This window comes from Thermochaetoides thermophila (genome assembly GCF_000221225.1).
Source record: "Thermochaetoides thermophila DSM 1495 unplaced genomic scaffold scf7180000011822, whole genome shotgun sequence".
NCBI lineage: Eukaryota > Fungi > Ascomycota > Sordariomycetes > Sordariales > Chaetomiaceae > Thermochaetoides > Thermochaetoides thermophila.
Window position 1 is genome coordinate 755,134 of NW_006383038.1, and position 26,775 is coordinate 781,908.

General features: G+C 52.3%; 11 protein-coding genes and 1 non-coding gene across 12 annotated transcripts; 6 read left to right on the forward strand and 6 right to left on the reverse strand.

The window, feature by feature from the left end:
- Window positions 1-438: 438 nt before the first annotated feature.
- CTHT_0066480 (uncharacterized protein) lies at window positions 439-4,313 on the reverse strand (the record flags this gene model as incomplete). The annotated part of the gene is made up of 6 exons (XM_006696882.1): window positions 439-1,265; window positions 1,316-1,407; window positions 1,459-2,019; window positions 2,078-2,193; window positions 2,247-4,024; window positions 4,163-4,313. 6 exons carry the CDS (start codon window positions 4,311-4,313, stop codon window positions 439-441), a joined length of 3,525 nt encoding a protein of 1,174 aa, XP_006696945.1.
- A 634-nt stretch (window positions 4,314-4,947) lies between these two features.
- Window positions 4,948-6,516, forward strand: CTHT_0066490 (carboxylesterase-like protein; the record flags this gene model as incomplete). Its single annotated transcript, XM_006696883.1, has 6 exons — window positions 4,948-5,583; window positions 5,642-5,774; window positions 5,841-5,955; window positions 6,015-6,129; window positions 6,191-6,319; window positions 6,376-6,516. 6 exons carry the CDS (start codon window positions 4,948-4,950, stop codon window positions 6,514-6,516), a joined length of 1,269 nt encoding a protein of 422 aa, XP_006696946.1.
- Window positions 6,517-6,906: 390 nt separating this feature from the next.
- Window positions 6,907-7,583, reverse strand: CTHT_0066500 (60S ribosomal subunit-like protein; the record flags this gene model as incomplete). Its single annotated transcript, XM_006696884.1, has 2 exons — window positions 6,907-7,224; window positions 7,290-7,583. The coding sequence occupies 2 exons, from the start codon at window positions 7,581-7,583 to the stop codon at window positions 6,907-6,909; spliced, it is 612 nt and encodes a 203-aa protein (XP_006696947.1).
- A 344-nt stretch (window positions 7,584-7,927) lies between these two features.
- On the forward strand, window positions 7,928-8,691 carry CTHT_0066510 (imidazoleglycerol-phosphate dehydratase-like protein; the record flags this gene model as incomplete). The annotated part of the gene is made up of 2 exons (XM_006696885.1): window positions 7,928-8,207; window positions 8,279-8,691. 2 exons carry the CDS (start codon window positions 7,928-7,930, stop codon window positions 8,689-8,691), a joined length of 693 nt encoding a protein of 230 aa, XP_006696948.1.
- An 825-nt stretch (window positions 8,692-9,516) lies between these two features.
- Window positions 9,517-9,915, forward strand: CTHT_0066520 (uncharacterized protein; the record flags this gene model as incomplete). The annotated part of the gene is made up of 2 exons (XM_006696886.1): window positions 9,517-9,686; window positions 9,756-9,915. 2 exons carry the CDS (start codon window positions 9,517-9,519, stop codon window positions 9,913-9,915), a joined length of 330 nt encoding a protein of 109 aa, XP_006696949.1.
- A 186-nt stretch (window positions 9,916-10,101) lies between these two features.
- On the reverse strand, window positions 10,102-13,309 carry CTHT_0066530 (DNA replication factor C-like protein; the record flags this gene model as incomplete). Its single annotated transcript, XM_006696887.1, has 5 exons — window positions 10,102-11,071; window positions 11,653-11,762; window positions 11,819-11,987; window positions 12,041-13,108; window positions 13,215-13,309. 5 exons carry the CDS (start codon window positions 13,307-13,309, stop codon window positions 10,102-10,104), a joined length of 2,412 nt encoding a protein of 803 aa, XP_006696950.1.
- A 1,281-nt stretch (window positions 13,310-14,590) lies between these two features.
- On the forward strand, window positions 14,591-15,028 carry CTHT_0066540 (uncharacterized protein; the record flags this gene model as incomplete). Its single annotated transcript, XM_006696888.1, has 1 exon — window positions 14,591-15,028. One exon carries the CDS (start codon window positions 14,591-14,593, stop codon window positions 15,026-15,028), a length of 438 nt encoding a protein of 145 aa, XP_006696951.1.
- A 317-nt stretch (window positions 15,029-15,345) lies between these two features.
- On the reverse strand, window positions 15,346-16,731 carry CTHT_0066550 (uncharacterized protein; the record flags this gene model as incomplete). The annotated part of the gene is made up of 1 exon (XM_006696889.1): window positions 15,346-16,731. One exon carries the CDS (start codon window positions 16,729-16,731, stop codon window positions 15,346-15,348), a length of 1,386 nt encoding a protein of 461 aa, XP_006696952.1.
- Window positions 16,732-20,270: 3,539 nt separating this feature from the next.
- On the forward strand, window positions 20,271-21,365 carry CTHT_0066560 (uncharacterized protein; the record flags this gene model as incomplete). Its single annotated transcript, XM_006696890.1, has 3 exons — window positions 20,271-20,937; window positions 21,009-21,204; window positions 21,260-21,365. The coding sequence occupies 3 exons, from the start codon at window positions 20,271-20,273 to the stop codon at window positions 21,363-21,365; spliced, it is 969 nt and encodes a 322-aa protein (XP_006696953.1).
- A 734-nt stretch (window positions 21,366-22,099) lies between these two features.
- Window positions 22,100-23,691, forward strand: CTHT_0066570 (putative N-terminal asparagine protein; the record flags this gene model as incomplete). Its single annotated transcript, XM_006696891.1, has 5 exons — window positions 22,100-22,244; window positions 22,324-22,632; window positions 22,685-22,697; window positions 22,747-23,400; window positions 23,541-23,691. The coding sequence occupies 5 exons, from the start codon at window positions 22,100-22,102 to the stop codon at window positions 23,689-23,691; spliced, it is 1,272 nt and encodes a 423-aa protein (XP_006696954.1).
- A 219-nt stretch (window positions 23,692-23,910) lies between these two features.
- Window positions 23,911-23,982, reverse strand: CTHT_0066580. Its single transcript has one exon. It is a non-coding gene; the product is annotated as a tRNA-Met (tRNA).
- Window positions 23,983-24,611: 629 nt separating this feature from the next.
- Window positions 24,612-26,381, reverse strand: CTHT_0066590 (uncharacterized protein; the record flags this gene model as incomplete). The annotated part of the gene is made up of 2 exons (XM_006696892.1): window positions 24,612-25,508; window positions 25,821-26,381. The coding sequence occupies 2 exons, from the start codon at window positions 26,379-26,381 to the stop codon at window positions 24,612-24,614; spliced, it is 1,458 nt and encodes a 485-aa protein (XP_006696955.1).
- Window positions 26,382-26,775: the final 394 nt, after the last annotated feature.

Here is a 26,775-nt window from a genome sequence, read left to right on the forward strand (position 1 = left end):
GCAAAAAGGTCGCAAAGGTTGCCAGTCCCAAAATCTTTATCGATAACAGTGGGCTATCCGATATTTTCGATAAGGATTACCACAGACGGGACTATCGATAAGCCACCAACCACCTAGGTGACCACCGTAACAAGTAGGCAATTGAATCATACGGTGACAACTGGTTTTGAGAGATGTAGACGGGCAACCGAACAATACAGATGTATAATGTACAAGAACACCAAGCTAATGATATCAAGTGGGTATAACACTGTGATGTGCCAAATGGTGCCTGACATGTCCTCTATACCGAGACAAACACACCTCGCCCCAACAGACCCAGCACCGAACAAAATGCCTGCTTTTCATGATTTGTATCCCCCATCATTACCACCTTCACAAGTAGCAGAAAAGCAAACATTCAAGCACAGATAAATAGCCAGACATAAGAGCTCAAAGTCAGACTTGCGTCCTGTGATACGCCTCATTCGCATACTTAACACCACTCTCATGGGCTTCTCTGGCCAACTCCAACGCGCCCTGCATTTCATAAGACTGCGCCAGCATACCTTCGGCAACGCTCATCCATAACACGTTGCCGCTCTTACGTGCCTGCGCAGCGCCCGCCTTAGCGCTCTTGAGTGCCTGCTCGCCCACCACATTCTCAAACAGCCGGCAGCGCATCACATTCAGCGCAATCGCCAGGTGCTGCGTGTTGCATGTCATTTGCGCACCGCCCAACGAGTTCTGGATGTGGCGCTTGACCTGGTTAATGGAAAGGGGAGGATTAAGCTGGGCGCATGAAAGTACTAAGTTGTAGACCGTTCTGATCTCATGATCCGGGTTGTCTTCGCAGATCGGCCGCAGCAGGTCAATGATTTCGGCCAGCTCGGCGTCGTCGCGTTGTCCCGGCTCTTGCATAATCCAAATCCGGTTGAGCGCAGCCAAGATGGAAAGTTCCATTTGGATGCGACTAGTACCTGGCTTAGGGATGCCGGTCGGGTCTACCTCGAAGGCCGGATCCTTCCAGATCTCGATAGCTTTCTCGAGTTGAGCTGTTCCTTGGTAGAAGACACCCTGAAGGTAGAGTGTCAAGATGTCAAGGAAGTCGGTCTGCGAACTGCAATTCTGGGCTGTTTCTAGGCACACTTTAACCTTGGCCCAATCGGACAGCGTTGCTGCCTGCAGACCGGTGAGGATGTGCGCATAGCAAGACAGCTCTCTTGCCCACTCGGCTTGCTCAAGGGCAACAGGAAGTGGTTGCGGTGGCGATACTGCTTTGCCGTCTGAAGCATGAGTTAGCTAGGGGAACGTCGTGGGGATACAGTATGCTCACCTTCCAGCAACCTGATCGCCTCTCCCCACATGGACGAACTACGAGCAGGGGTCGAAGCCTTATAGCAGGCCACGATGCCATTGAATACAAACCTGCAAAACGGTTAATACCCATTTGTCTCGGTGGAGAGCAAAGATACTTACGCCAATGCGAACGCCTCCTGTTTGCCCAGTGCTGATAACACTAAATAATCCACATCGTCATCCCCAGGACGCAAAACAGCTCGCGTGTCGGTGCTGACTGTTTGCTGCACATTTGGTATCCGTTTGATGGGCAACAACATCTCGCCCGAACGAGAAGGCCAATCAGGCGACTGCTTCAGCTCCTCCAGCCGCTTCTGCAGCGCACCCATCTTCTGTGCTGACATGTTATACGCCTTCTGGTGAAGGCTACATGCCAGATCGAGAAGAAGTATTAGGACATCAGACTGAGGATGATGAACAGAATCATCCATCTGTAACTTTGCCGCATGGGCAATACATGTCTGCACGCGGTTGACCCAATCGTCCTTACGGCTCGCAAGATGCGCGAGCCCCTCCAGCAGCATGGCCATAACGAAGATGGCCTTGTCGTCACGCTGGCTGGCGAGGCCTGCAATTTTCCGAAGGTTTTCTATCGCATGATGGTCAGGGCCCGTGGTCGATTGTAGATGGAAGGCTGCCTTGAGAAAACGGAAGGCATATATCCAGGGGAGATGCTTATAGCTAAAATACTGTTAGCACCCAGAGGCGGGAGATTGTACATGACACTCTCTAAACATACCTTGTACAATCAGCAATATGATTCTCAATGGATATCAAAGCAGCCTTTTGATTCCGCTGAAAGAGCACCTTCATATGAAGCCAAATGGTATTGTATTTCAAGTCGAGAAATCGGTGCTAAGACGATAATCAGCTCAAGCCCTTAGGGATAGACTGGATTCAAAACTTACTTTCTCACATAACGATATTCCCTTCGAGAGCACAGTCTCGGCCTTTTCAATATTGGTTGTCTCCTCAACCAGAACGCTAGCATAGCGCAGCATCAGCCTCGCTTCCAGACGAGGCCACAACTTTCTAGACTTTAACGCAACCTCCAAACAGCCTAACCCTGTAGCTACCAGCTTGTGGTGCTCTGCCACCTCGCCCTCCGTCATAGACCGAGCGACCTGCTGTGCAGCAACATTGGCTTTCTCGAAGCAGTCCTCTGCAACCAAGATAAGAAGGGGGAGCGTATCCGCAGGCGCTAAAACTGAAGCAGGAGACTTTGATACCCCAGCCGTGGCGCTGAGCCGTCTTTGGTCCTCCGCCTGCTCCCTCGTCTGGGACTCTTGGGACTGGCGTGCCGAAACTATCGGGCTAGCCTTTGCCGTCGGTGTCTGCTGCTGAATTTGAGGTTGAGGTTGAGGCTGCGGTTGCGGTTGCTGTGGTTGCTGTGGTTGCTGTGGTTGCCGAGCTTGTGGCTGCTGGACCGGAGGACGAGGTTGAGACTGTCTGACCTGATTATGCTGTGTTTGCTGCTGGGCGTGGTGCTGATGTGCTTTAGGCTGTGACTGAATAGAAGACTGCTGTTGTATCTGGGGTTGCGGCTGCCGAGGTGTCTGCTGTACTTGCAGACGCACCTGCTGCTGAGGTTGCTGCCGAGACTGTTGCCGCACTGGTTGAAATGCTGGCTGTGGCTGACCAACAGGCTGGGGTTGTTGCTGCGGTTGTATCTGAATGGGTGACTGCAGTTGTGGCCTTGCCTGTGGCTGAGACGCAGGCTGGGGCCGAGGTTGCTGCTGTAACTGAGGAGATGGCAGCACTTGCAGCTGCGATTTTGTCTGTTGTAGTTGTGGCAGAGGTTGGGATTGCTGTTGTGGCAGGATTTGAGCTGGAGACTGCAGCTGTGGTTGTGGCTGTATGTGCGATTGGAGAGGCGGCCGAGCTTGTATGGGGGACTGATGTATCTGCGATTGCAAATGGGTTTGGGGTTGTGGCCGTGGTTGAGACTGATATTGTGCTTGTGGCTGCGGCAACGGCTGCGAGGGCGTGACACGGGGAAGCTGTGGGCTCATCGCAGTCGGTTGCGATGTTGGAAAGTTATGGGCAAGTGGGCGTGAATCAGGCGACTGCTGGGCATAAGGAGAGTTGAGGAAGTGCATCGACGATGCGGTTGGCGAAGAGGCAGCGACTTGAGCAGCCGGCGGCACCTGGATATGCTGGAGTGGTGGGAGCTGCCAGGTTTGCGGGTGCAGCGGCTGCGGCTGGTGGAAACCTGCATTGAAGTTGGAATATTGCTGCTGCTGAGTCTGATGTTGGTTCTGTTGTGGAGCATTGTTGGCATAAAACTGCGTGGCCAGCGGCTGCTGGCCGGTAACAAAGGCAGGGTGGACATAACGGACATGCTGCTGGTGTTGATACGCCTGCTGGTTGCCGTTCACGCGCGCGTTCGCGTACAAAGCAGGATGCTGAGAAACCTGGGGACTAGGTGATAATGGTGGTAATAAATGATGTGGTGTCTGGGGCTGTTGTTGCTGTTGGGTTTGAACTTGCTGTGGATGAAGATAAGGATGGGCTTGCACCTGTCGCGATGGCTGTTGGTGGTGCTGTTGCTGCGGTCGTGGATACGGGAACTGGAACTGCTGGCCCTCAGAGGCGAAGACGTCGCCCGGAGGCATCGTGCTGCCTGTTGCCGGCCAGACACTTCTATGTAGATCCTCCTGCGTGGTTTTGTGATTGATCTGGCCGGCTGTTAGCGAGCGTTGCTGTCATGGATGGGATGTTGGACGGATACGCTTCTGGCAGACGCGCTGTCGCGGCACATGAGCGCACCCACATCACCTGCAAGACCAGGGGATCAGTGACAGGCCATAGCGCGTGCACGAACCACAGTCAGAGCCGTGCACCACGCGACAAGAGGGGCTAGTGGGCCCAGGAGTGATGAACGAAGTGGGGTGCAGAAGCGGGCCGTCGGTGGACCGGCGCGAGCGAACGCCGACAGAAGTTTCCATGGGTTCCACTGCCTCGGCAAGTTCCATGTTTGGAAGTTGACCCATCATCTCACTGTTCGACCAGGATCTTACCATGGCGCCAATATCCTCGTGAAACTGTTTTTTAATGTGGACTCCGAGATCTGCATCTTTTTTTTGGGGCCTTGTCTAGCGTGACCATAGATTTGCGTGTCATGACAGTCATCATTGGGGGGATTTTCGGAGAAGTTTGCTGATGTAATGACCGTCTTCTGTTCACTCTGCTCTCCCTTTTATCAAGTCAAACCACCAGACATTTTCAACTGCTCCTGTTCCTCTTTGCGGCTCTTCGAAGCCTACCCCATGTCAAGGCAGCGATCTGCCCATCAAACGTGCTGGCATTTTCGCTTCCAATGCTACACAAGACCCCACAGGATCTCCTTGGCTGCTTGTGATCGTGCCTCTCTCTTATCGGTCTTGAAAGAGCCCAAAGACCCCAGCTTGTCCAATCTTCCCCCTTGTTGCTTACCTTGACCAGAAACATAGTCACTTATTTTCAAACTTCAAAAGTCACTCATTTCATCCGAACTGCTCTTCCCCTATTCACTTTCCAACGTTGTTAAATATTCGCGCCTTGCTTTCTTGTGGAAGCCTCTCACTGTTCCCTCGCCACCTCCGAGCCACAATAACAACGACGACGACGATGGAATGGCTCGGCCGTGCCAGAATCGCTTTCACCCACTGCCCCTCGCCGCTTCCCTTAAAGCGGAAGGATGGCTCATTTACCGACCTCCGTCGCATCTGCGAGGATTCCGTCCCACCATGCCAGCTTAACCCTTTGCTTTTCAACGGTCACGTCCAGACTATGTGGACGTCTGTCAAGGACCCTGGCCCGACCATCTACTACCGCCGCAAGATTTTTAATGCCGAGCATACGACTTATAAGGGTACTTTTGCCGTCGATTTCGCTGTGCCCCCTCACGATGAAGTCGATGACACCCTCCCGCCTAGGACTGCGTACTTTTCTGAGGAAGAGTGGGCCAAGATTGGATCAGATGACAGCAGGCCTATGCTGATTGTTCTTCATGGCCTATCTGGTGGCTCTCATGAAGTGTATCTCAGACACGCGATTGCACCACTAATCCTGAACGGAGGCGGTTGGGAGGTCGCTGTGGTGAACTCCCGCGGTTGCGCCAACAGCAGGATCACCAGCGGTATTTTGTACAATGCGAGGGCGACGTGGGATGTTAGGCAAGTTGTGAACTGGGCGCGGAAGACATTTCCCAATAGACCGCTGTTCGCTCTGGGCTTTTCCCTTGGTGCCAATATTTTGACGAACGTAGGTTTAGCCCACGTCCTCCACAGGAACGGAATGGGTGGCTGATGGAAACGGACAGTATGTTGGTGAAGAAGGCGCAAACTGCTCCTTGAAAGGTGCGATCGTCGTTGGCAATCCTTTCGACCTGGAGCTCGCCAATAAGGCCCTTCAACGGACACAGTTGGGAAGACTCTATTCGCGAATTATGGGCTGTACGTCTCCGCAAACATGTTCCATGATCCTGAGACTCGCATCACAGTTACTGACAACACTTGCAGCGAACATGAAAAGGCTCATGGACTTACACAAGGACGAAATTATTAAGTATACAAATCTGAACTTTGACCGGATACAAAACATCACATACTTGCACGAGTTTGATCGCGAAGTCCAGTATGTGTTTGCTTTCAACCTATGCTGCTTAGCGTGAGGAATTAACAGGTGATTTCCAGGACTGTCACCTGGGGCTATCCTACTGAAAACGCTTACTATCGCGATGCTTCTTCATCAGATGCTGTTCTTGGCATTAGGATACCCTTCCTGGCTCTTTCCGCGCTTGATGATCCAGTTAGTTTCCCATAATATCGTTGTTAAGCCAGAGTGCCATGCTGACACAAACCTTGCTTAGATTGCCGTATGTGAGGCTATCCCATATCAAGAGTTCCAGCAGAACCCATATACCGTGCTCTGTACAACCTCTCTTGGTGGTCATCTTTCTTGGTTTGAGGTCGGGGGTGGCAGATGGCATGCGAAACCGGTAAGTAATCTAACAGCATTAATCGTCGACCAACGAACAGTTGCTGATTGACGTAGATCTGCAACTTCCTCAACCGAATGGTAAAGGAGATCGACCTGGATTCCATCAAGCCTGATGTAACCGGCATCTTCGAGCCGTCGGAGTTTGCAGGAGAGTTCCATCCTGTGAGAAGAAAGCTGGAGGTCTCTCTTAACTAGGCGAGCATGTCTACATGCAATCTTGTACACTAGACAGGTATTTGTAATAAACATGATCATAGATAGCGAGGCATAGCGATAGACTCTAGACGGACTGCCGGCGCTGCACAAGATCACGATCCACATATTGTCAACATGAAACATTAGCCGTCTGTATATGTGCTGTGCCAGCTATAGCTTACAAAGAGGCTGTTAATAGCACTTTTTAGAGTTTGTTTATACAAACCTCTAGTTGGTATCTTCTTCCAGAAATGCCAACAGAACCCAGATTTTGATAACCGCAGTCCAACAACGCCAGACGCCCGCCATGCGACATAAAGACTAGTGACCGCCATCGGGTGAAGCTCCTCCATGCGCTTTCCAAACCAATCTCACCTAATTACGAGATACCTACTCCGGCGTAGCGAACGAAACCTTCTTCTTCTTCTTAGACTTGACTGCCTTCGACCCAGTGGATGTGAGTTCCTTGAGACTGGGTCCCTCATCCTCGGAACTCTTCTGGTCACCACCCTTCTTGTTCTTCTTCCTCTTCTTGCGCAGCTGCTCCTTCGTATTTTCAAGCAACGCCTTGCGTTCCGCCTCCTTTTTTTCGGCCTCTATGCGGCGTGCCTCACGAATCTCCTCGAGCTGACGCGCGCGCATAATCTTGGATTCGATCTGACCCTGCTTCTCGGCCTCGACCATAGCAAGAATTGTGTTCATACTTTCCTGAAGGGTTGTCAGTCTTTCCGGCTCCTGACGAACAATTAGTTCAGAGAATTGGTCAAACGCACCCTATCATCCACGAACACCTTCCCTTTCTTCTTGCCCTTCGGCTTGGTTACACCGACGGGGGTCACCGTATTGAGCTGTGGGATGCCGAGCTCCTTTTCTGAGTAGACGCGCTTCTGCTTCTTCTTATCCTGACCGAGATTCGGCTTGCCCTTGACCTCAATGGCAGGGACCTTCGCTTTGGACTTGGACCCGGCACGGTCCTTGGTTTTCTTGACGCCGCCATCACCAGCCTTTTTCGCCTTCTTCTTGGACGGCTCGGCGTGTTTGTTTTTTATTGTACGCGTTTTGCCCATTGTTGCTGATATAGGTAGGAATTATGGCCCGAAATTTCAGTGGCGGCGAGTGATTCTAAGGCGTGATTTCAATCTGACCCTCGACTGGTTGACTTGGTTCATCCAATGCCCGAAAATTTTGGGAACGTCCCTTATCGTAAGTGTTATCGATGCTAGAGGTGGGGCTGCCGGGGGTTCCTGCAGGGGTGGGGCTGAGTTTTCCGGCAGGCAACGGCGCCCGCCAAGTTTGCTCTGTCTTGTCGCGCCGCCGATCGCGGGGCCGATCCAAAATTCCAGGAGAAGCCTGACGAAGAGTTGAAGATTGTTCTCCAACACCACACACCGAAACATACAAATTAAACACAATGAGCTCACAACAGAACGCTCCTCGGTGGGCGGCCTTCGCCCGTGACACCAATGAGACCAAGATTCAGGTCGCCATCAACTTGGACGGCGGCTCATTTCCCCCTGAGACGGACCCCCGTCTGCAAGTAGACTCTGCGACGGAGGGGCATGCCTCTCAATCGACCAAGTCCCAGACAATCAAGATTAATACTGGCATCGGCTTCCTTGACCATATGTTGCATGCTCTGGCGAAGCATGCTGGCTGGAGTCTAGCCCTGGCCTGCAAAGGCGATCTATGGAGTGCGTCCTATCCTCCTCGATCCCTCCTCCGCTTTCCACAACATCCAGCTAACCGCTGCTTTTTTAAACAGTCGATGACCACCACACCGCCGAGGATGTCTGCATCTCCCTCGGATACGCCTTCGCAAAGGCCCTCGGCACACCCACGGGACTGGCCCGGTTCGGCTCAGCGTACGCTCCTCTGGACGAGGCTCTCTCACGGGCGGTCGTGGACCTGTCGAACCGGCCGTATGCTGTCGTGGACCTGGGCTTGCGCCGGGAGAAGATTGGTGACCTGAGCACTGAAATGCTGCCGCACTGTTTGCAGAGCTTTGCACAGGCAGCGCGTATCACGCTGCACGTTGACTGCCTGCGGGGTGACAACGATCATCACCGCGCTGAGAGCGCCTTCAAGGCGCTTGCTGTTGCGCTGCGCCAGGCTACGAGCAAGGTGGCTGGGCGTGAGGGGGAGGTGCCAAGCACGAAGGGTACACTGAGTGTTTAAGAATTAGTATTAGATGCATGTTGATGGTTTTCCGTTTGGGTATTCTCACCGTTAGTTTATGAACTTTGGTACTGAACATAAGCCGGCAGCAGGATTGCCAGGTTTAGGGGTTGCAGAGAATGGTCAAAAAAAAGGGGGCTTCAAGAACGATATTCAGTGAAAACATCTAGATACCCCTTTTATATGACTAAAGATGTTGTCCCATGCTGCGACTCAAGATTTTGAATGTCATTGTTACAGAGTTCCCCAATGCCATGAATGCAGTGGCATCGTCCTTGCCGGCTGCCGTAGGTTTGCGGGGCGGCTGCCGGCTCGGCACGGAGCCCCACCAATTCCGGCTGTCGGGGTGGGATGATCTTCAATGACGTCGAAACCTTGGTTTAACTGGCGGATATCAAAACAACACATCCAACTCCCAGGGACTCGAACCCTCCCAATCCGCCCCGCAGTTACAGTCTCACAATCGAATAAGACGCTAATCTTCGTTGCGTCTTTCAGGAAACATCCATCTCCGCCAGACGCGCTGTGAAAGGTTTCTTACATCTCAAATTCTGCAAGGACGCGCCAGTTCTGTCGTGACCCGATTTGGACTTGCCTGATGAATGCAGGGCGGCCTCCCTCGGTAAAAATTCACATCTGATTAGTAGAGTAAATAATCAACGGGGGTCTTGAGGGCAGGATCTGAGTTTGAAGGTCAGGAGTGAGCCAACGTCGAGTCCCGACTCTTGTCATGCTCTCAGCTAAAACGACCCAGAAGGAGCGCGGGTGTTACGCCATCTGTCCTCCCTACCGCCTATCATTGTATACCCAACAAAGACAGCCAAAATGCCATCCCTCAACGACTCCAAGCACGAAGAAGCGAGCGAGGCTTCATGGGAAGCCTGCCGTGGCGCCGTTTCTGGCGCCTTGAAATGGGGCGTCGGTATGGCCCTACTGAGTGGTCTCGGATACTACATGTCGCCAGTATACCGTAGCCTGACGTTCCAGTTTAAGGTGTATGTTCCTTTTCGGACTGCACGAGCCTGAAGGTAGCAATGCGGGACGCTGATTACAGGGGCAAACAGGTATATCCAGATGTCAGGCATGGTGTTGGGGAGCATGATCGAGGCTGATGCTCGGCTGAGGGCATTTGAGGAACGGATCAAGATGGAGCGGCGGAGGGCTAAACAGAGAGCCTACTGGGAGGCTTTTGAGAGGACTTACGGCAAGGATGATGATGAGTGATTGCATAATCTGAGGAGAGCGTTGTTTGGAAGTTGCTAAGGCATGTGGGAGCCTGCTGCGGAATGTCCTGTATTTCTCAAAGCGCTTGTACATTTTGTCACCATTCATACCATGTTTTGTTTAAATACAACAAATCTCTAATTGACCAGATCTTCGAATTGGGTATCTTTACTACTCCAGTGCACGCTAAATCTTGGGTGTCTCGAAAAGTTTAGGGTCCATGTTCAGCTTGCACAAACGGGCCACACACCCACTCAATTGCAGCAGTGTTTGAACACCCTCCAAGATCTTCATATGCGTGAAGCCAATCTCTTTAATGAACTCCAGCTTGGCATGCTCACTTAGGGTAGGAATTGTCTTGGTGACCTTGAACATAGTGCTGATGATATCATGGCTAGAGTAGCCCAGATCCCACAGCTCCCGTAGTGTGTCGAGGGCTTGGTCAATTTTGCCCTCATAGCAGGCCTTGATCATCGCCTGGACCTTGATAGGGTGAGGCGAGTCAACAACTTTGAAGACATTGTCACCCGAGACAAAGCCGAAACCAGCAACTGTTGACTGCAGATTGTTGATGGCCTGCCGCATGTCACCCTCGGCAGTGAACACAAGTGCTGCCAAGCCATCATCACTGTATTCAACCTTTTCTGCCTCAATGATTTGCATGAGTCGCTTGACAATTTGAGCATCCGTCAACTTGGAATAGCGCAGAATCGCACAGCGTGATTGAAGCGGCTCGATAATCTTGTTGGACTGGTTACACGCAAATGCGAATCGTGTTGTGTTGGAATAGATTTCCATTGTCCGCCGGAGAGCCTGCTGTGCACCTGATGTCATGCTGTCGGCTTCATCGAGGATCACAATCTTGTGCCTCCCAGGGGGGAGCGTCACTTTCTTTTGAGCAAAGCCCTTGATGCGCTGCCGAACCACGTCAATGCCTCGTTCATCGCTGGCGTTCAATTCTAGAACAGCTTCTTTATATGCATCGCCAAGCAATTGCCGAGCCAGGCATAGTACACTGGTTGTTTTGCCAATGCCCGGCATGCCTGAAATGATAAGATGTGGCATGTTACCATCGCGTGCGATGATCTTCAGTCGCTCGATTGTCTCAGTGTTGCCGACTATATCATCCAGGAAAACTGGCCTATACTTCTCAACCCTGTTTCCTATCAGCATGGTGTTGATGAAGGAAGCAAACACCATCTTAAACTCACCATGGAAGCTCGTAAGTCGGATTTGCATTCAGGTTGGCAGTCAGTGCCTTGTGGGGAGCAGTGGACGACTCCCCTTTTTCCTCTGGTTTTAATGGGCGAGCAGGCATCTTAATTTGGGTCTTTTATGCACGAGTTGAAGTTGGGAGTCACTGGGTTGCGACTGGGTGGTGTTAGAGAAAAGGTTATGGAGGACTGAAGATCAAATGCCTGGAATCCGAAAAGCGACGTGACGCGTTGAAGCGCGTTCTGTTAAAGTGGTCCCCACAGTTCATCTCTTAACCCTAACCCTTGAACTTTCTGCCCACCAGAAACCTATCCCTGTGGAGTGCGCCAAAAATGGTTCGTTGACTCGACGGGATCTACTGTTTTTTTCTATTGCAGGAGGACTTGTAGAACTACGGTTATATTCCAAATTTATCTAGATTATGATGCTTTAATGATCCATTCATGTGCGATAATCACCATTGATGGTGCTAAGTTCTGGTCAGCGAGCCTTCTTTGGTGAACCCCAGGGAATATCACTTACATGTATTCATGGCTGTAGTCACAGGTCCAATAGGTAGCTTGCTTATCACCAGTTCCAAGCTTGACCAGGATTTCGAGGTCCTCAAGCTCAAGAATTTGCGAAGCGCGCTCCTATTCAGAGTTAGCACACATCTTGTATTACTAGAAGCTTATATTATTTTTCTTACCTCGTCCACCTGCTCCGGCTCACCGTTAACCAGAAGCTTCAGCTCAGGGGTGCCATCAGTGGGAATGAAGGAGACGTTCGTCTTCTCTGGAACAATTTCGGGCACATCATTAACGCCCTGGCCGGGGTCGGAAATGAGAGCATAGCCAGTGGCACACAAAATACGACCCCTGAAAGTGAAATTGTCAGTATGACTTGACGCAGATAAGAGCAGGCAACTTACCAGTTAGCATCCTTGCCGTACAGGGCAGTCTTGACCAAAGGGGAACGAGCAATAGTGCTGGCAATCTTGCGGGCAGCCTCTTCCGTAGGAGACTCGACCACACGGATGGTGACGAACTTCGTGGCACCCTCACCATCGCGAACGACCAGCTGGGCTAGCTCAGCAGAGAAGTCTGTCAGGACGTCACGGAAGACCTCGTAGTCCGGAGAACCCTCGGCGACTTCCTTGCCACCGGCAGCGCCGTTGGCCAGCAGGGTGATGGTGTCGTTGGTGGATGTGTCACCGTCAATGGTGATGCTGTTGAACGAGCGATCGACTGCATACTTCAGCAGGGAAGGCAGAGCTGCAGAAGAGACGGGGGCATCGGTGGTGATGACACCCAGCAGGGTAGCCATGTTGGGGTGGATCATGCCAGCACCCTTGGCCATGCCGGCGATTCTGTACTCGATACCGGGGGATGAGGGCAGGGTGAAGTTGCGCGACCTGAGCTTGGGGAAGGTATCGGTGGTGCAGATAGCCTTAGCTGCAGTCAACCAGCTATCATGGGAGCTACCCAGTGCCTTATAGGCATCGGGAACCTTGTTGAGAATCTTCTCAATGGGCAAGCGCTGACCAATAACTCCTGTGCTCATGACGATGGTGCCGTCGGGTTGGCCGAGGAACTTATCCGCTTCTCGGGCCATCTTAGCAGCATCCTCCAGTCCTCCCTTTCCCGTAACTGCATTTGCGCAGCCAGAGTTGATAATGACACCTTGGATCCCCTGGTTGGCCTTCTTCTGCAACAAGCTCCGGCTGAACGTCACGGGCGCAGCCTGAAACTTGTTCTTGGTAAAGACCGCGGCAGCAGTGCAGGGTATGTCCGACGCCAACAGCGCGAGATCAGGTTTGGTCTTGTTAGACGGCTTGATGCCGACAATAGTGCCCGAAGCACGGAAACCAAGGGGATATGTGCCTGTTGTCGGAACATACTTCTTCTTGGCGGCAGGAATGGCCATGCCGCCGCTGGGGAGAGCAGAGTACGCCCGCATTTGGGTTTGGCCAATGCGACGCAGCAGCGTCTGTGATTGCCTAAGTTGGTTCAGCATACTGCCACTGATTAAGCGCTGCTGTGAGTGCTGATCACGAGGTTTGCAACAAGTTGGGCTAAGATTGAAAGCGAAGGGTGAAGAAGCACCAGTCACTTTCAGGGTTGAAAGCTTGGAGATTGTTAGCGACACCGGAGCCGGTCACGCTCAGATCTGAGCCGCTACCACAACAGGACAGCTGCATGTTTATATTTCGCTATGGTCAGGTCACGAAGTTAACTCATACACTGGGCCTCAACCGCTATAGGTTTACCATTCTAAATTCCTAATTCAATTAGCTCGGGTGGTAAATTTGCAACATCTGGGGTCTTCAGTTCCTTTCTTCCAGCTTCAGCCACAGGGTTGTTGCAAGCAAAAGCGCCCATAGAAGTGGCTGAGCAGCTATCGGAGATTCGGTGCCGAGGTCCGTGTGGCTAGTGCAGCCCTGCGATTGGCTCCACCCAACTGATCTCCATAAAAACAGTTTCGGTTGATGCAAACGTCGCGTTTCAATCTTTGACAACTTCCAACTTTCAAGAAGCCACGAGTCATCATCAGCTGTTTGTGTTCGAAGGAAACCGCATTCTTGCCCTTCCATTGCCCCTCGTGTACATGCGCGTCATTTCCAATTTCTTTCGTCCCAATGTTGTTTGCTTTTTGAGGGTTTCTAGCCTTGGGATCTTCTAGTGAATATTTTGACCACACAATTTTCCTTGACCACCTCTCCCAACACCCTGTTCTCATATTTTCCTCTTCAAACATAACACCAGAACCCAAAATATGTCCGACATTCTGAACGCTTATTGGGCCGCCCCGCCCATAGCCAGAACAGTTACCGCTGCAATCGTCATCACCACTGCTGGGGTTATGTTGCGCTTGATCCCACTGGGCTGGCTATTGTTCGTGGACGAGAAGGTGTTCACATTTCCACCCCAAATCTGGCGGTTTTTCACTACCTTTTTGATCACGCGCCCCATGCTTGGGATGCTTTTTGATCCCTACTTTAGTATGGGCCCTACATAATAGCAACTGGCGACGAGTGTCTTCTGACCCTCAAACAGCCTACCAGTTCCTGAGCCAGTTGGAAGGAGCCAATCCCAAGTTCGCGAAACGGGAGGACCTCATCTGGTATTTGCTCACGGTCTGCGGCTTCATAGTGGTAGGTTCCTCTCCCTTTTCTCTTAAAAGTCGCATCACTCAATGCCACATCACTTGCACCTCGAATATCTGCCCGCATAGTGCTGCGCTCCCAACTATCGCGGTTCCTGGAATCGAGGAAGATTACCGCTCGTATGTCGGCTGATCCAACGGGGTCAGTTGGGGTGCGGGTATGGTGGGATGCCATATGGATGACTCGAGCACTTCTATCTCCGTGTGTACTCGGGTGGTTTTCATGCTCCCTACATTTCAGCTATCGTAATACCACTATTGGTCTTGGACGCTTGAAGCTGATCATATTTGAATGAAGCTCGGAAATCGAGCCATGATGGGCTTCCCACAGCTGCTCCCAGGTCTCATAGTCGCGTTAGCCTACACCGCATGCCAGGACAAGCGCGGCGCCAAGGTTACCTGGCTTGTCTTGCCTGTACCCGCTCAAGCTCTGCCGTTTTGTATGATCTTGACCGATTTCATGTTTGGGGGTGGGCATGTCCACGTGCAAATCCTTGGTCTCCTAGCCGCCCATCTGCACGACTTCCTGACACGCCTGTGGCCGGAGTTTGGTGGTGGCCGGAACCTGTGGCCAACTCCTGGATTCCTAGGCTGGTTTACCCAGTTGTTGCGCGACTACGGATTTATTATTAGTCGTTCAGGCCAAGAAGCAAACAGCAGGGCATCCGGCCGCTCTACCGGAGCGTTAACCGGTTCGGTTTTGCCTGAGTCGTGGAAGACAAGAGGTCCTGGACGTCGCTTGGGTGGTGATTGAAGAATGTGGCTGTTATGAAGCTCTGTTTTCCACTCTACTACCATAATGCATACGTAATATTCTACACGACATGAACTTTGGTCCCAGTTGGGGATATTGCTGTCACAGGTCCAGCCTCATCACACCAACGACTCAGTAATGCAAAAAGGTTTCTTAGATGCGCCTTAATTCTCAGCATCGAAGCATCAACATGAGACCAGCCGCAAAGAACTCCGAACTCTAGACAATCCAGCTTAAACCAGAGTCCGCCCATTAACTGTCTGAACTCCTGTTCGCCGTACGCCAAATCTCCGATAACAAAATTGCCGAGCAGTCCCCTACCAAATGTCGTTTCCATTCCCAATTTCAACTTCTGCATAGTATCGGTTCCCGCTATTCCTCTTTTTTTCTTTCCTGTCTCTATCCTTGCCCTTCTCGTGCGCACTTTGATGTTCCAGCCGACTCTTGAACGCCATCCTATGATGGTGCCGGCTGCTCTCCTGCTCTTCGTCATCCACCTCATCCTCCTCATCCGCGTCTGTCGCCCCGTCCAACGTGGCGACTGAATCGCGTTTCCCCTTCCAGCCTGATCGGCTCCTACACCGCCGCTTGCTCTTCTTGGCTTTGGACTTTTTGTTGGAAAAGAAGGTTTGGGAGAAGCCTGTTGAAGGGGGTGAGCGGGGTGGTGGGATGTAGTGTTGTGGGAAGGCTAGTGGGCCGCTGATGGTTGTGTTCTCTTTGCCGAGTAAGGGTTTATCGATAAGGAGGACGGGGAAGGGAAGTAGAGGTTGAAGGGCCAGTCCGGTGCTGCTTCTGCTTAAGGCAGCCGCGGTTATAAAGGCAGCTGTGGCGTCGTTGGGGGATGCTGGGGTCGACGCTGTTGTTGAGGACATGGTGTTTCCTACCCCTGGCACCGAGACTTCGATAACGGTCTTTGGCGCATTTGCGGCTGTGAAGGTTGAGCTGGAGAGAATCAGGCGTGGGGGGACTTTCTTGCGTGGGTGATGCTGCTCCTTGGATTCGGGACTTGGTGTTCCGGATTGACGTTGGCTTGGATGAAGAGGAAGACCTGACGAGTACGAGCCAGAGTCAGGGGATTGAGTTTGGCGTTGTAGCTGCTCTTCTATCAGGCTTTGCGGCGTTGCTGAGGTCGAAGAGCTCGTGATTTGGGATTGGTCGGTTTGTTCTTGTGCCACCTTGAGATAGGCCGGGACGAACGGGTCGTCGGGCCTTATCTTCAAGGAATGTGATGGTATTGGAGGCGAGCTAGCAACTGCTGTCGTTGAGGATGATCGATGGCTTGGGCTCGTTGAGCCCCTGACCAGTGCTCGTGGGATATAAGCTGGATGTGTAGGCATCGCACTTGGCACAGGTGGTGCTCCCAACGGCGAGATTGTATAAATGCTCTTTTCGGGGGAGTAAGTGCACGAAGATTCTTGGTCGCCGCCTCCATAATTCTGCTGGTCCATCTTGTAGTCCAGGGTATACGCAACGTTCGGAGGGATAGCTGATGGTGACATTGGCTCGTCGAAGCTGTCTCGCGTGGAAGCATCTTCCAGGTCAAACCGACGCTGTCGGCGCCAATGCCAGTAGAACAGGGCAATAGCTCCCACGGACAAAGCACCGGCGACGATAGCAATCCCGACGATAGCGCCGGACGAGAGGCTCTTACCACCGGACTCGGAGTCCCGGGGTAGCACCCGAGGAGGAATAGGAGGGGCCATGGGTTAGGTTAGCTCCTCATCGGATCGTTTGAAATGCTCCTCCCAAAGGCCGGGCCTACTCAGACGTCCCAAAGCAAGTGGTGCAAAGCACCACAATTGATTGCCGAGAAGCACCAGAAAACCAGACATGGGGCTTGAGCAGGTAGGGAGGAGTCTGGGTTGAAATATAATCTAACCCGTATACCTCCAGTAAGGCGGTAGCTGGAGTTGATCGGGAAGACAACAAGCCAGCTAGCGAGCAAGCAAGCAAACAAGCCACTACGCTTGTCTACGGCAAAGCACTGCAGGAATACTCTGCCGTGCAGGCTGAGAGATACAGTGTGCAATCTATCCGTCATGCAGTTGGTTCTGTTCGCCATCTGTAGTAGGCTTAGTGTGGTTAGGGTCACACAATATGCCTGCTTATTTGGATGAACTAGCATAGCTGTATGTGGGCATCCGCGGTAATTAGAATCGATGGAGACGTCTCCTACGTCGAGAAATATTGGCCAGTTCATCCATTGTAAACCCTTCAAGAACAGCCAGATAGGTAAGGTTACTTATTGGGGACTAAATCTACAATCTTCCCCAACCCCGACGTCCTATGTCTCAGTATCAACCTAGCGTCTGGCTATTCCTCAAGTCAGGTCGCACTGGGTTCGATGCAAGACAAGGCTTCCTCTCCCGTCGACCTGCCCGCGCTCCGATTAAGGTGCCTGTCGGTAGGGGCAAGGCAAGGGGTGCAAGGTGAGGTTTTCCTCGACGGTTGGCACAGATCAGTGTACCATGGGGGCTACATAGCGGGACCGATCAAAGGGAATAACAGACGCAAGCGAGATGGGCGCAAGCAAGGCAAAGATGAGCCATGGGGGAGTGTGGAGGGTGCCCAGAGAGGCAGTTGCTGGAGAGTTCGTGAGCAGGCCCTGAGGGAAGCCAACCAATCACAGGCTGCACAGGGTTTGCAAACTTATATGGTTGGCGCGTAAACAGCGGCGTGCGACCGTTGAATGACCGATGCGGGAGATCATGGGAAGTGCCGTCGGCGTCTCTCGCTGGCTGGACAAGCGAGGGTCGATGACAAGGTCTGCGACAAGAACCACGAGGACCCGCAGAAGCGTGCAGCAACCTGCGGCGGAGCTTGGCAAGGGACTTTTGTGGTGGATTTTGGATCGCGGTCGGATGGTTGGAACTGCCCCTCTCCAAGCCATTGCTGTCTTTCAACTCAGCAAAAAGATCATCCTACCAAACGGGACCCACCCCACGGGTTAGCGAAAGCTTCGCACCGTTCTCTTCGCGTCGCCCTCCTCCATCTTTCATCGTGAACGGTGCAACACGCAGCGCAGCAGTACAAGGACCAGGTCACCTGGCTTTCTCTACTGCATCAGGAAAATGCGCATGTGTCTTCCCGTCCTTCCGCCTGAGCTCGAGTCGAAAGCTAAGATGTGATAAACCTTTCTGCCACGCAGGCCGTTTCCGTGTTTGTCTCTTACTGGGATTGCCTAATGGCAGCAGCACTGCTGATCGTTGCGAACAACGAAAGGTTGATTGCTAGGTTTTGGCCTCGTTATTGAAAGATACCGCAGAACTCTGGAATTCAAAAACATATTCATCAGCCCTGATCGCGACAAGGACACTTGCAAGGTGCCAGGAGAGCATTGGCGACGACAGTGCTCGTCGAACATTGAAACCCTGTGTCTACCCTCCATCATCGAAAGGCCAGACCATCTGGGTTGGGAGCATGTCTCAACCTGTCAAAGCACTTCCTAGAATTGTATTCGTCGATGGTCTCAAACTTGACATTTCAAGACTCAAAGCATTTTCCCAAGTTCGATCACCGAATTTCCCTCCTTGGGGAAGGGTTATCATTAACGTGAGAGAATATCCAACCCAGAGCTTGTGACAACGCCATGCAGCATCTTATCAGCAAGCCATCAGGTATGGAGGGTAGCGTCGGGCGCTAAGTACCATCCTGCCGGGAGCGTCCTTCCCGCGTTTCCCCGCCTGAACCTTCGCTGGCTGACGACTGGCAGGCAAGTCATGATCTTTTTTTGTTTTTTTTTGCCTCATCAGGCTTCCCGCGTTCATGTCATTTGTTTGCCTGCCTCTCCTGCGGCCATGACGGGAGACCGTCAGCTCAGGAACAGTTGGGTTCAACGGCCCGAACAGAAGACATGGGCGTCCAATCCGTCCGGGAAAAAGCATTTTCACAAGAACCCCGCTTTCCTCTGTGCGACATAACCCCAACTCGACCCTCGTTAGCATCCATGACAGATCTCTGATTGGCCGGCAGACCTTGATTTAAATCCTACACTTCTCGGTCTGCCACGGCATTCTCGCCGTCGGTCGCTGATGAGGCGGACGAGAGGAGCTTTGCGGCACAGGGCATGCCGAGTTGTCGTCCGTATCGCTTCACCCCACTGTCCGCGGGCGAAGGTCACAGAGGCTACCCTGTCCCGTTGGCCCTAACTCTCACAGCGGCCGCAACAGACACACTGCACCTTGTGTATCTCAGCTCTGGATTGCGTCCTGTGCTGTCCTATTGCGGTATTCAGGTGACAATCGAGGCTGTACACGATCAGAGTGGTCACTCAAGTCAAGGACAATGTGAATTCAGCTTGTCCTGATTGCTCCTCTTGGAGTGACGACAACATACAAACAGCTGGATGACAGCATGAGATGATCACGCAATACCTAGCTTTAAATGAAGGTGATGTCTCAGGGAGAGTCATTTCCGCAAGATCAGGTCTTGGACGTTTTAACTGCCTGAGTTGCCGACTACGACTACTTAGTTCCTGAAGCTTAACTCCGGTATTTGTCCCAGCAAAAGAATCGATCACGTTCCAAGCTGCAACTGCGACTTTATCAGGTGCAACATACCAACTCTGGCTTGTCGTATGATGAAAATGTCACCAGAATGTTTGTATTTCCATCAGATGAGCAGGGAGGCCGTGCACAACAAGGCGTGTCTTGCTGCTCACCATCCCAGCCAGTCGGAGACTGGGACAGCCCTGAGTCATACAGTAAACACCTTACCCAAGGCTATTAAGGGATAAGCGTGTCTTTTGTCTCTGAGATCCGGCGAATAATCGGGGTTGTTTGATCATGACGCATGGAAAGCTACATTGACCCAGGTACCTGGAGCCGAGACAGCCTGGCAACTCGGTTTGACAGCCTGACACATCGTGACAGGTTGATGACACGGGCCGTCTCCCATCAAGCTTGATCGATTGTATCCCAGCTGTTGCCCGTTCCACTTGCGTGGATAACAATACGAGCGGTGAAGGGAGGGACGGTGATGGAAAGACATGGCGAGACACCGCACATTCCAAGCCGTTCTGGGGGCGAGATGTTCGTCAAACATGCTGGCCCCAACATGATTTGGGAAGTATAAAACTGCCCGGTGCTTCCACCCCTCAAGGCCGATGGTACGAAGGGTAGAGCAACAGTGACATGGATGCTCGATAATCGATCTCTTGCCATACAGCAGCACCTGGACATTCTGGCCACTTACTTTTGGAAACAGGCTATTTCACCGGCTTACTTATCAAGACTCAGAAGCAATGCGGTTCATTCTGTCCCTTCTCTTCCACGTAGTTCACCTCCCCTTCACAACTGCAGAGGTTCTGGGTGAATGGACGTTGCGATCTCTTACGCGTACATGCGATGCTGACGGCAAGTCTTGTCAATACTCCCTAGACATCAGCATCGAGTATTTTCCGAACACAACCGATCCGAACGCAGAGACTAAGGTCGGTTCTGAATGCGGCTTTTCCGTAAAAGCTGGTGCCTTTCCTGAGGATAACCCGCCCAATCTCCTGGCGAACGAGACCTCCTTCAAGGCCGTGGATTGCTGGGAAAGTCGGCTCGTAGAGCAGCCGTCGCAACCGGACAGCCAGCCTCGGTTTGTGGTCAACGGAGGTTATGATAGGGTGGGCAATTTCTGGACGATTGTACCAACCGATCGGAAGAGGGATGCGTATGCCTTCTTTGGATATCCTGAGGAGGAGCTGGAGAGCGGGGTGACTGCCAAAGAGGCGAAGAAGGCCAAGGCATTGAAGGTTGGGACCTTCGAAAGGGGAGTTGAGGTTTGGGGTTTTGAGGGGAAAATCAAAAGGGATAATGATAATGTCAATGAGGGGGAGCACGCAATCAAAGTGATGGCGCTGGATGTTCAGGAGTGGAAGAAGGTCGAAGGGAGGATGTGGCAGGTCAAAGGATTGACCAGGTGTAAGTTGCCTCTCCCTTATCCCTTGAGTTGCCCTTGAATGGTTGAGTAAGCTGACTAGGGATGTCTGCAGTCCCCGACCTCAGCCTCAACGCGACCGATATCTCGTTTAGCATCATCGACAACGTCGGTGCAGAGACGCATTGTTCCCTTGCCATCCGTGGCACAGACCCCCGAGAGAGCTGGTATGGCAAGGCGTGTGGCAGAGACTTCACCATTTCATGGGGATACAACGGCAGGGCCGATAGCGCAGTGATGACCGTGTGCTAGTAAGTCTTCGGGAAACTTATGGATTAAACTTGACTAACAATATCTGTTCCATAGCCCGAGAAATGGAACAAGTGCTTGGTTTGGGTTCGACCACGTCAACAAAGCCTTGTATTTGGGAAACTCACGAAAGGAGCCTGTTTATTACTCAGGCTGTGCATGATATCTATCTTCTCTGGCTGATTTAAGTGATGTGTAACATTATCAGCTGGAATGAGTTATGAGGTTGCCTTTGAATCTCAGAGGTCAAAGGTTGGCGGCCCGTAATCAACGGACAGCACTCGGGCTCTTTGAACACTGGCTGCTCTCCAAAGTCTTCTCTTTCCAGTGTCTCGAAGCTACAGTAATAGAAGAAAGTCTGTTTGTTCCACAGCTAGCTTTTCTGGATAGAAAATAGAACAGTCAGCGTCTAAGAATGGTCGCAGCACGTTAAGGGGGTGCAGGTGAAGTAGAGGTGATCCAGCTAAAGTAGGTTGTTCCAATCAGAGCCTAAATCATCATACCACCTGGCTTAAACGGGTCTGCATTTTAGGGTGCACAGGCCACAGTAAGCACCAGGGTTTTCCTGGGTTTGTTCTGTTCGATGAGGGGGCAAGCTGCAAGAACCTACTGTGCCATGCGGGCGAGCCAGTCAAGGCCCCTCCCTCGTTTAAATTGTGCAGACAGGCGACAAAAATATCCTCCGAGCTGACTTAACATCAATAAATAATGAAGTACTACCCTGAAACCATTTATCTATTTTTTGAGCTTCCGCTGTCAGTTTATAAAGGCGGCAAGTAAACCGTAAGAATCAGTGAGGGAACTTTGAACCCAGTCGGTCCGCCTTATGCTGCTGGCTCCCCGTGGCTAAATGTTCCCGGTCTCCAGGTTTACTGCCAATCGCTTCGGACGGCCAGGATGAGAATCGGCTGTCTTCAGTTCGCGCCCCGGGTAGGCGAGTTTGAAAGTAACAAATCCCGAGCTGAAGCTATTCTTGCGCGAGCCGACCCTGAGGACCTCCAGAGCCTGGATTTGCTTGTGCTCCCCGAGATGGCTTTGAGCGGTAAGCATGTGTTTTACGATTTTGTCGCTGAATGTGCATGTTGTATGAGCTGAGCTGGGACCTTGACTGATTCCGATAGGTTACAACTTCAAGTCTCGCGAGCACATCGAGCCTCATCTTGAGCCTACAACAGCAGGTCCCAGTGCTCAATGGGCTCGTGAAAAGGCCCGTGAGTACGGCTGCACTGTCGCTGTTGGGTATCCCGAAAAGGTTGAAGGATTCGAGAGAGAGTACTATAACTCTCTTGTAGTCGTTAACAGCCAGGGTGAGACACTGGCGAACTATCGCAAGTCTTTTTTGTACTACACCGACGAGACTTGGGCACGGGAGGGCCAGGGCTTCTTCCGTGGGCCACTGGGTAATTTCGGCCAGGTTGCTATGGGAATTTGTATGTTTTACCTTACTTGTCTGTTGAATACTTGGCTAATTCTCTCATTCAGGCATGGATATCAAGTGAGATTCACACTCCCACCACTAGTTACCACAGTGCTAACCAGTACAGCCCGTACAAATTCGAAGCGCCTTGGGATGCTTACGAATTCGGCTTTCACGTTCAGCGTTTACGCCCCAACCTGGTAATCTTATCGATGGCGTGGCTGACGAACGACGACCGCACAAAGTTTCTCTCAATGCCAGACAAGCCCGATTTGTCGACATTAAGCTACTGGGTCCAGCGGCTAACTCCCGTGCTACATGACAAGAGCGGTGACGAGACCATCGTCGTATTCAGCAATCGCTGTGGTATCGAGGATGACGCCACATACGCCGGCACAAGCACTGTTCTGGGTATCAAGAACGGCGAGGTGGTTATCTACGGGATCCTTGGCCGCAATGTGGAGGAACTGTTGGTCGTGGACACGCGGGATTTGCCGATGGGGGAACTCGTTACCCGATCTACGACTTCGGTGGAGGATGAGGATAGCGAAGCTGAGGAGACTAATCACCGGCCGGGAGCTGAGCCACGGAGGCCATCGGCAAATAGTGAAGGGAGTGGTCGGGGAGTGGACTCGCCCACTCTACCGCCCAGCAACTCGAGATCATCTGCTGGAGGACACACCCACGCCACTGCTCAGCAAGCGAATATGAATATCAACGGTCAGCGGAATCTCGAGACTCCTAGCCCAAGGAGCAACGCTCTCTCGGCGCGGCCAAAGCTGTCTCTCGTGACAGACTCTGCAGTTCTAGCACTATCACTTTTCTCTCCCTCTCTTATCAGGACACCATTCAGCAACAACATATCCGAAGACGCCGCGACGATTCCAATTATCATCCAAGGATGTTGTCCGGAAGACCTAGATCAGCTCGCAAACACGAGCTCATGGTATTCCCCTCCACCGGGCTCACTGCCGCCTTGGTCAAGGGTAGGAAGCCCTTTATCGGATTCAGGGCTCCTCCGTACAGGAGGGGACGGCGCCATTCCGATTGTTTTGAGTCCGAGTGTACTTGAGGGATTGAGCTCTGGGATTTGTGTTTGGTAGGGAGATTAAGAGCACTTAGGTGGCGTCATGGTCTCGGTGGATGATCGCAACATATGCATACCTTCTCGCGAACGTATTTGACAAGATATAGCCCAACCATGTATGATAAGCACTTTCATGGTCTTGTAACACAATCTAGGGAACTTGGCATGTGAAGCCGTAATGCAAAATAAAAAGCGAAAAATGACTAGCTGCGACTCGTTTCGATCGAGTGACCTCCGGGTTATGAGCCCGGCGCGCTTCCGCTGCGCCACGCAGCTTCAACTGCTGTCGAGCTGATGGTATGGAGCATGACTTTATAAATGAGTGTAATGGTGAAAATTTGCTCTGAGTCACGTCTTACACAGTAGCTGTGGTGAGGCACTTTTTGTGGAACGGTGAGCCTTGGCGTAGGTTTCGGCCGGCTTGGGGTCCATCTCACGGCAGTTGGACCCACTTTTAATGGACCGAGCGGTCGATCAAGATATCACCTACCTTCTAGCCGGTCAACCCACACCACGCCCCTCCAGGTGCAGGTCCGTGCGTACTTTGCGCACAACGTTCATCTCCCAAACCATGTTGTTGAACCTTGTTCTTGCTCGGTTTGCATTTATGAATCTACTTGAATAATACGTACAGAAAGTGTCGTTACAGTCTTTTATTGCACAAAGCGGGAGTTGCCCCCCAAGCTCGCTAGCCATCTATCCCTCTTCCCATGTTTCTCCAAGACACAAACCACCGTCCACCGTCCCAGTCCTCCCAAGTGCTGTTGCTCCAATCTTCCAGCCCAAGTCAGTTAAACATACAACAGGTATTCGTACGTGCAAACAAAAGACAATCATGGAATCCATAACCAACAACCAACTAGCCACAAAAACATCCAAGTAGATAGGATACATTCCCTTCATGATCACCCCCCAAAAGACAATAACGTAAGCGACCTCCTCCCTCCGCTCCCAGTCCCCCACCACTTCCCCGGAAACGACCCATACCGTCTCCTCGTCCACTCAACCAACCCCCCTCTCTCAAGACCCGTTCCTGAAGGGCCTGCTGAAATTTTCGGCGGCGGCGCAAAGTTGAGGTTAATCCCAGCCGCCGCGGCTGCGGAGGGCGTGAGGGGGGCGAAGTTGGGGTTTGGGCCGGGGGTTGATTGCGGGGTTCTAGGGGGATTTGATGATGTGAGATTAGGGCAGGGATTGAGAGGGAACTGGGAGCGGGTAGCGGGAGCTGAGGAAGGGACTGTGGAGGGGGCCAGGGCGGAGGTGACTTGCCCTAGGTCTAGGCCGAGTCCAAGGCCGAGGCTGACTACCACTAGGCCGGAGCTGAGATCTAAGGAAATATCATGCCTGGGGCTTGGCTCTGGGCCGGGCGCAGTGGTGGTTTGGTTAGGGGAAGCGAGGGGTATAATCGTGGGGAGGGGAGCGCTCATAGGGTATGGGGACAAAATTACGGGTGGTAACGTGCGTGCTGCCTTGGTGGTGTTGGCGCCGACCTGGTTGGATTGAGTGGATGAAGAAGGGCGAGTTTGAGACGAAGAACGGGAAGTGCTAGGCACCACTTTGATGGGTGCTAGGGGCTGCTTGCGGTTGAGTGTCGTGAATGTCGCGGCAGCAGAGAAAGACGCGCCCGCTGCCTTGTCGGGGGGCAGCGCTTGAGTCTTGTTGGCCTTACCCTGAGTCTGAGTCTGCTCCTTGTGCTGGGGAGTTGATTGACTCTGGTGCTGCTCCTCTTGCCCCTGGATCTCCTCGAACTTTGCCACGCCCTCAACCTTGGGGCTTGTCCTGGGTGATCCCATGTGCCTAGGCGACTGTGGAAAGAGTGAGAAGATCGGCCTTGTCCGACCAGCCTGCGGCGGCGAAGACGAAACCCGATGTTGTGACCAATGTTTTGCCGAAAGGGAGGATGTCCTTGGAGGGACACGTGTGCGACTTAATGGCCGAGGAACTGGAGGGGTAGGGGGCAAAGGGATATTCGGGGGAGGTGAGCTGACCCATGGCTCTTCAGCTGGGTTGAGGTAGATCGCCCGACACGTTTTTGTTGTCCATGGAATCGTTTTTGTTTTTGCTGTTGTCCTCTTACTGGATGATGGAGTTGACTTGCTTAGTTTGCTCAGGCGAACCTGAAGATCAGAAAGAGAAGTCTGTCCTGAAGGTTGCCGTTCTGGAAGGTCTGAAGCAGGTGACTTAGGGGCACATAAGACAGCCGTGGGTGGCACAGAGCCAGGTAGTTCGGCGATTTGAGGCTCGAAAGCAGCTGATATAGAGATGTGCTGTTCCGGTGGTGGTGTAGGCGGCGAAAGTGATGCCTCCAGTGGCTGCGGCGGTGGTATTAGTAGGGGATATGACACATGCTGTTCCAAAGGGGAAGTTGCCGGAAGCTCGGGAAGAAAAGCTCCTTGTGACCTGCGATTAGGACCGTGATTGTAATACCAGCGTAAAGCAAAGATCGTGTCAACGCTTCGACGGTCCTTGGACTCCTTGGGGACCGGTGACTGAGTTTGGACAACCTGCTTTAAAGGTTGGGTCTGGACAAGACTAGTGTCCTGGAGATCCTCCTCGACGGCGAGACTAAGGTCGAGAAGTGCTTGAGTATCGAGCGAGGAAAGACTGCTCGGCGAGGGAGGCCTCGAGAGCGGGGTATTTGCTCTCACGCTCTGATAGTCTGAGTGTTTCGGGCACATGTTGCTTTTCCTGTGAAATCTTGCTTTCCGACTGTGCCAGGCGATGACCAGACAGATCAACCCAAACACAAGCCGGGTTGCCCCGATCGTGATGGCGATGATAGCAATGATAGGCAAGGGGTCAGAAGGTGTCGAGGTGACGTTGTTTAGCTTCTGTGAGGAAAAGCGAGGATTGGCAGTAAATTCCCTTAAGTTGGTTGATGTGGAGGAAGAGGGTAAGAGACGAAAAAAAACGGAGATGGCCCGACGTGTAGAAGTGCTTTGCTGTCAGTCGTGATGTGGACTGACTTGCGGCTTCAACAAGGGCTCGTCATACACCTCAAGCTTTCCGGTGCCATGGAACCGAAGAGTCGCTCGTCGTATGAACCATTGTGACGGGTGGGGACAAGAGGGA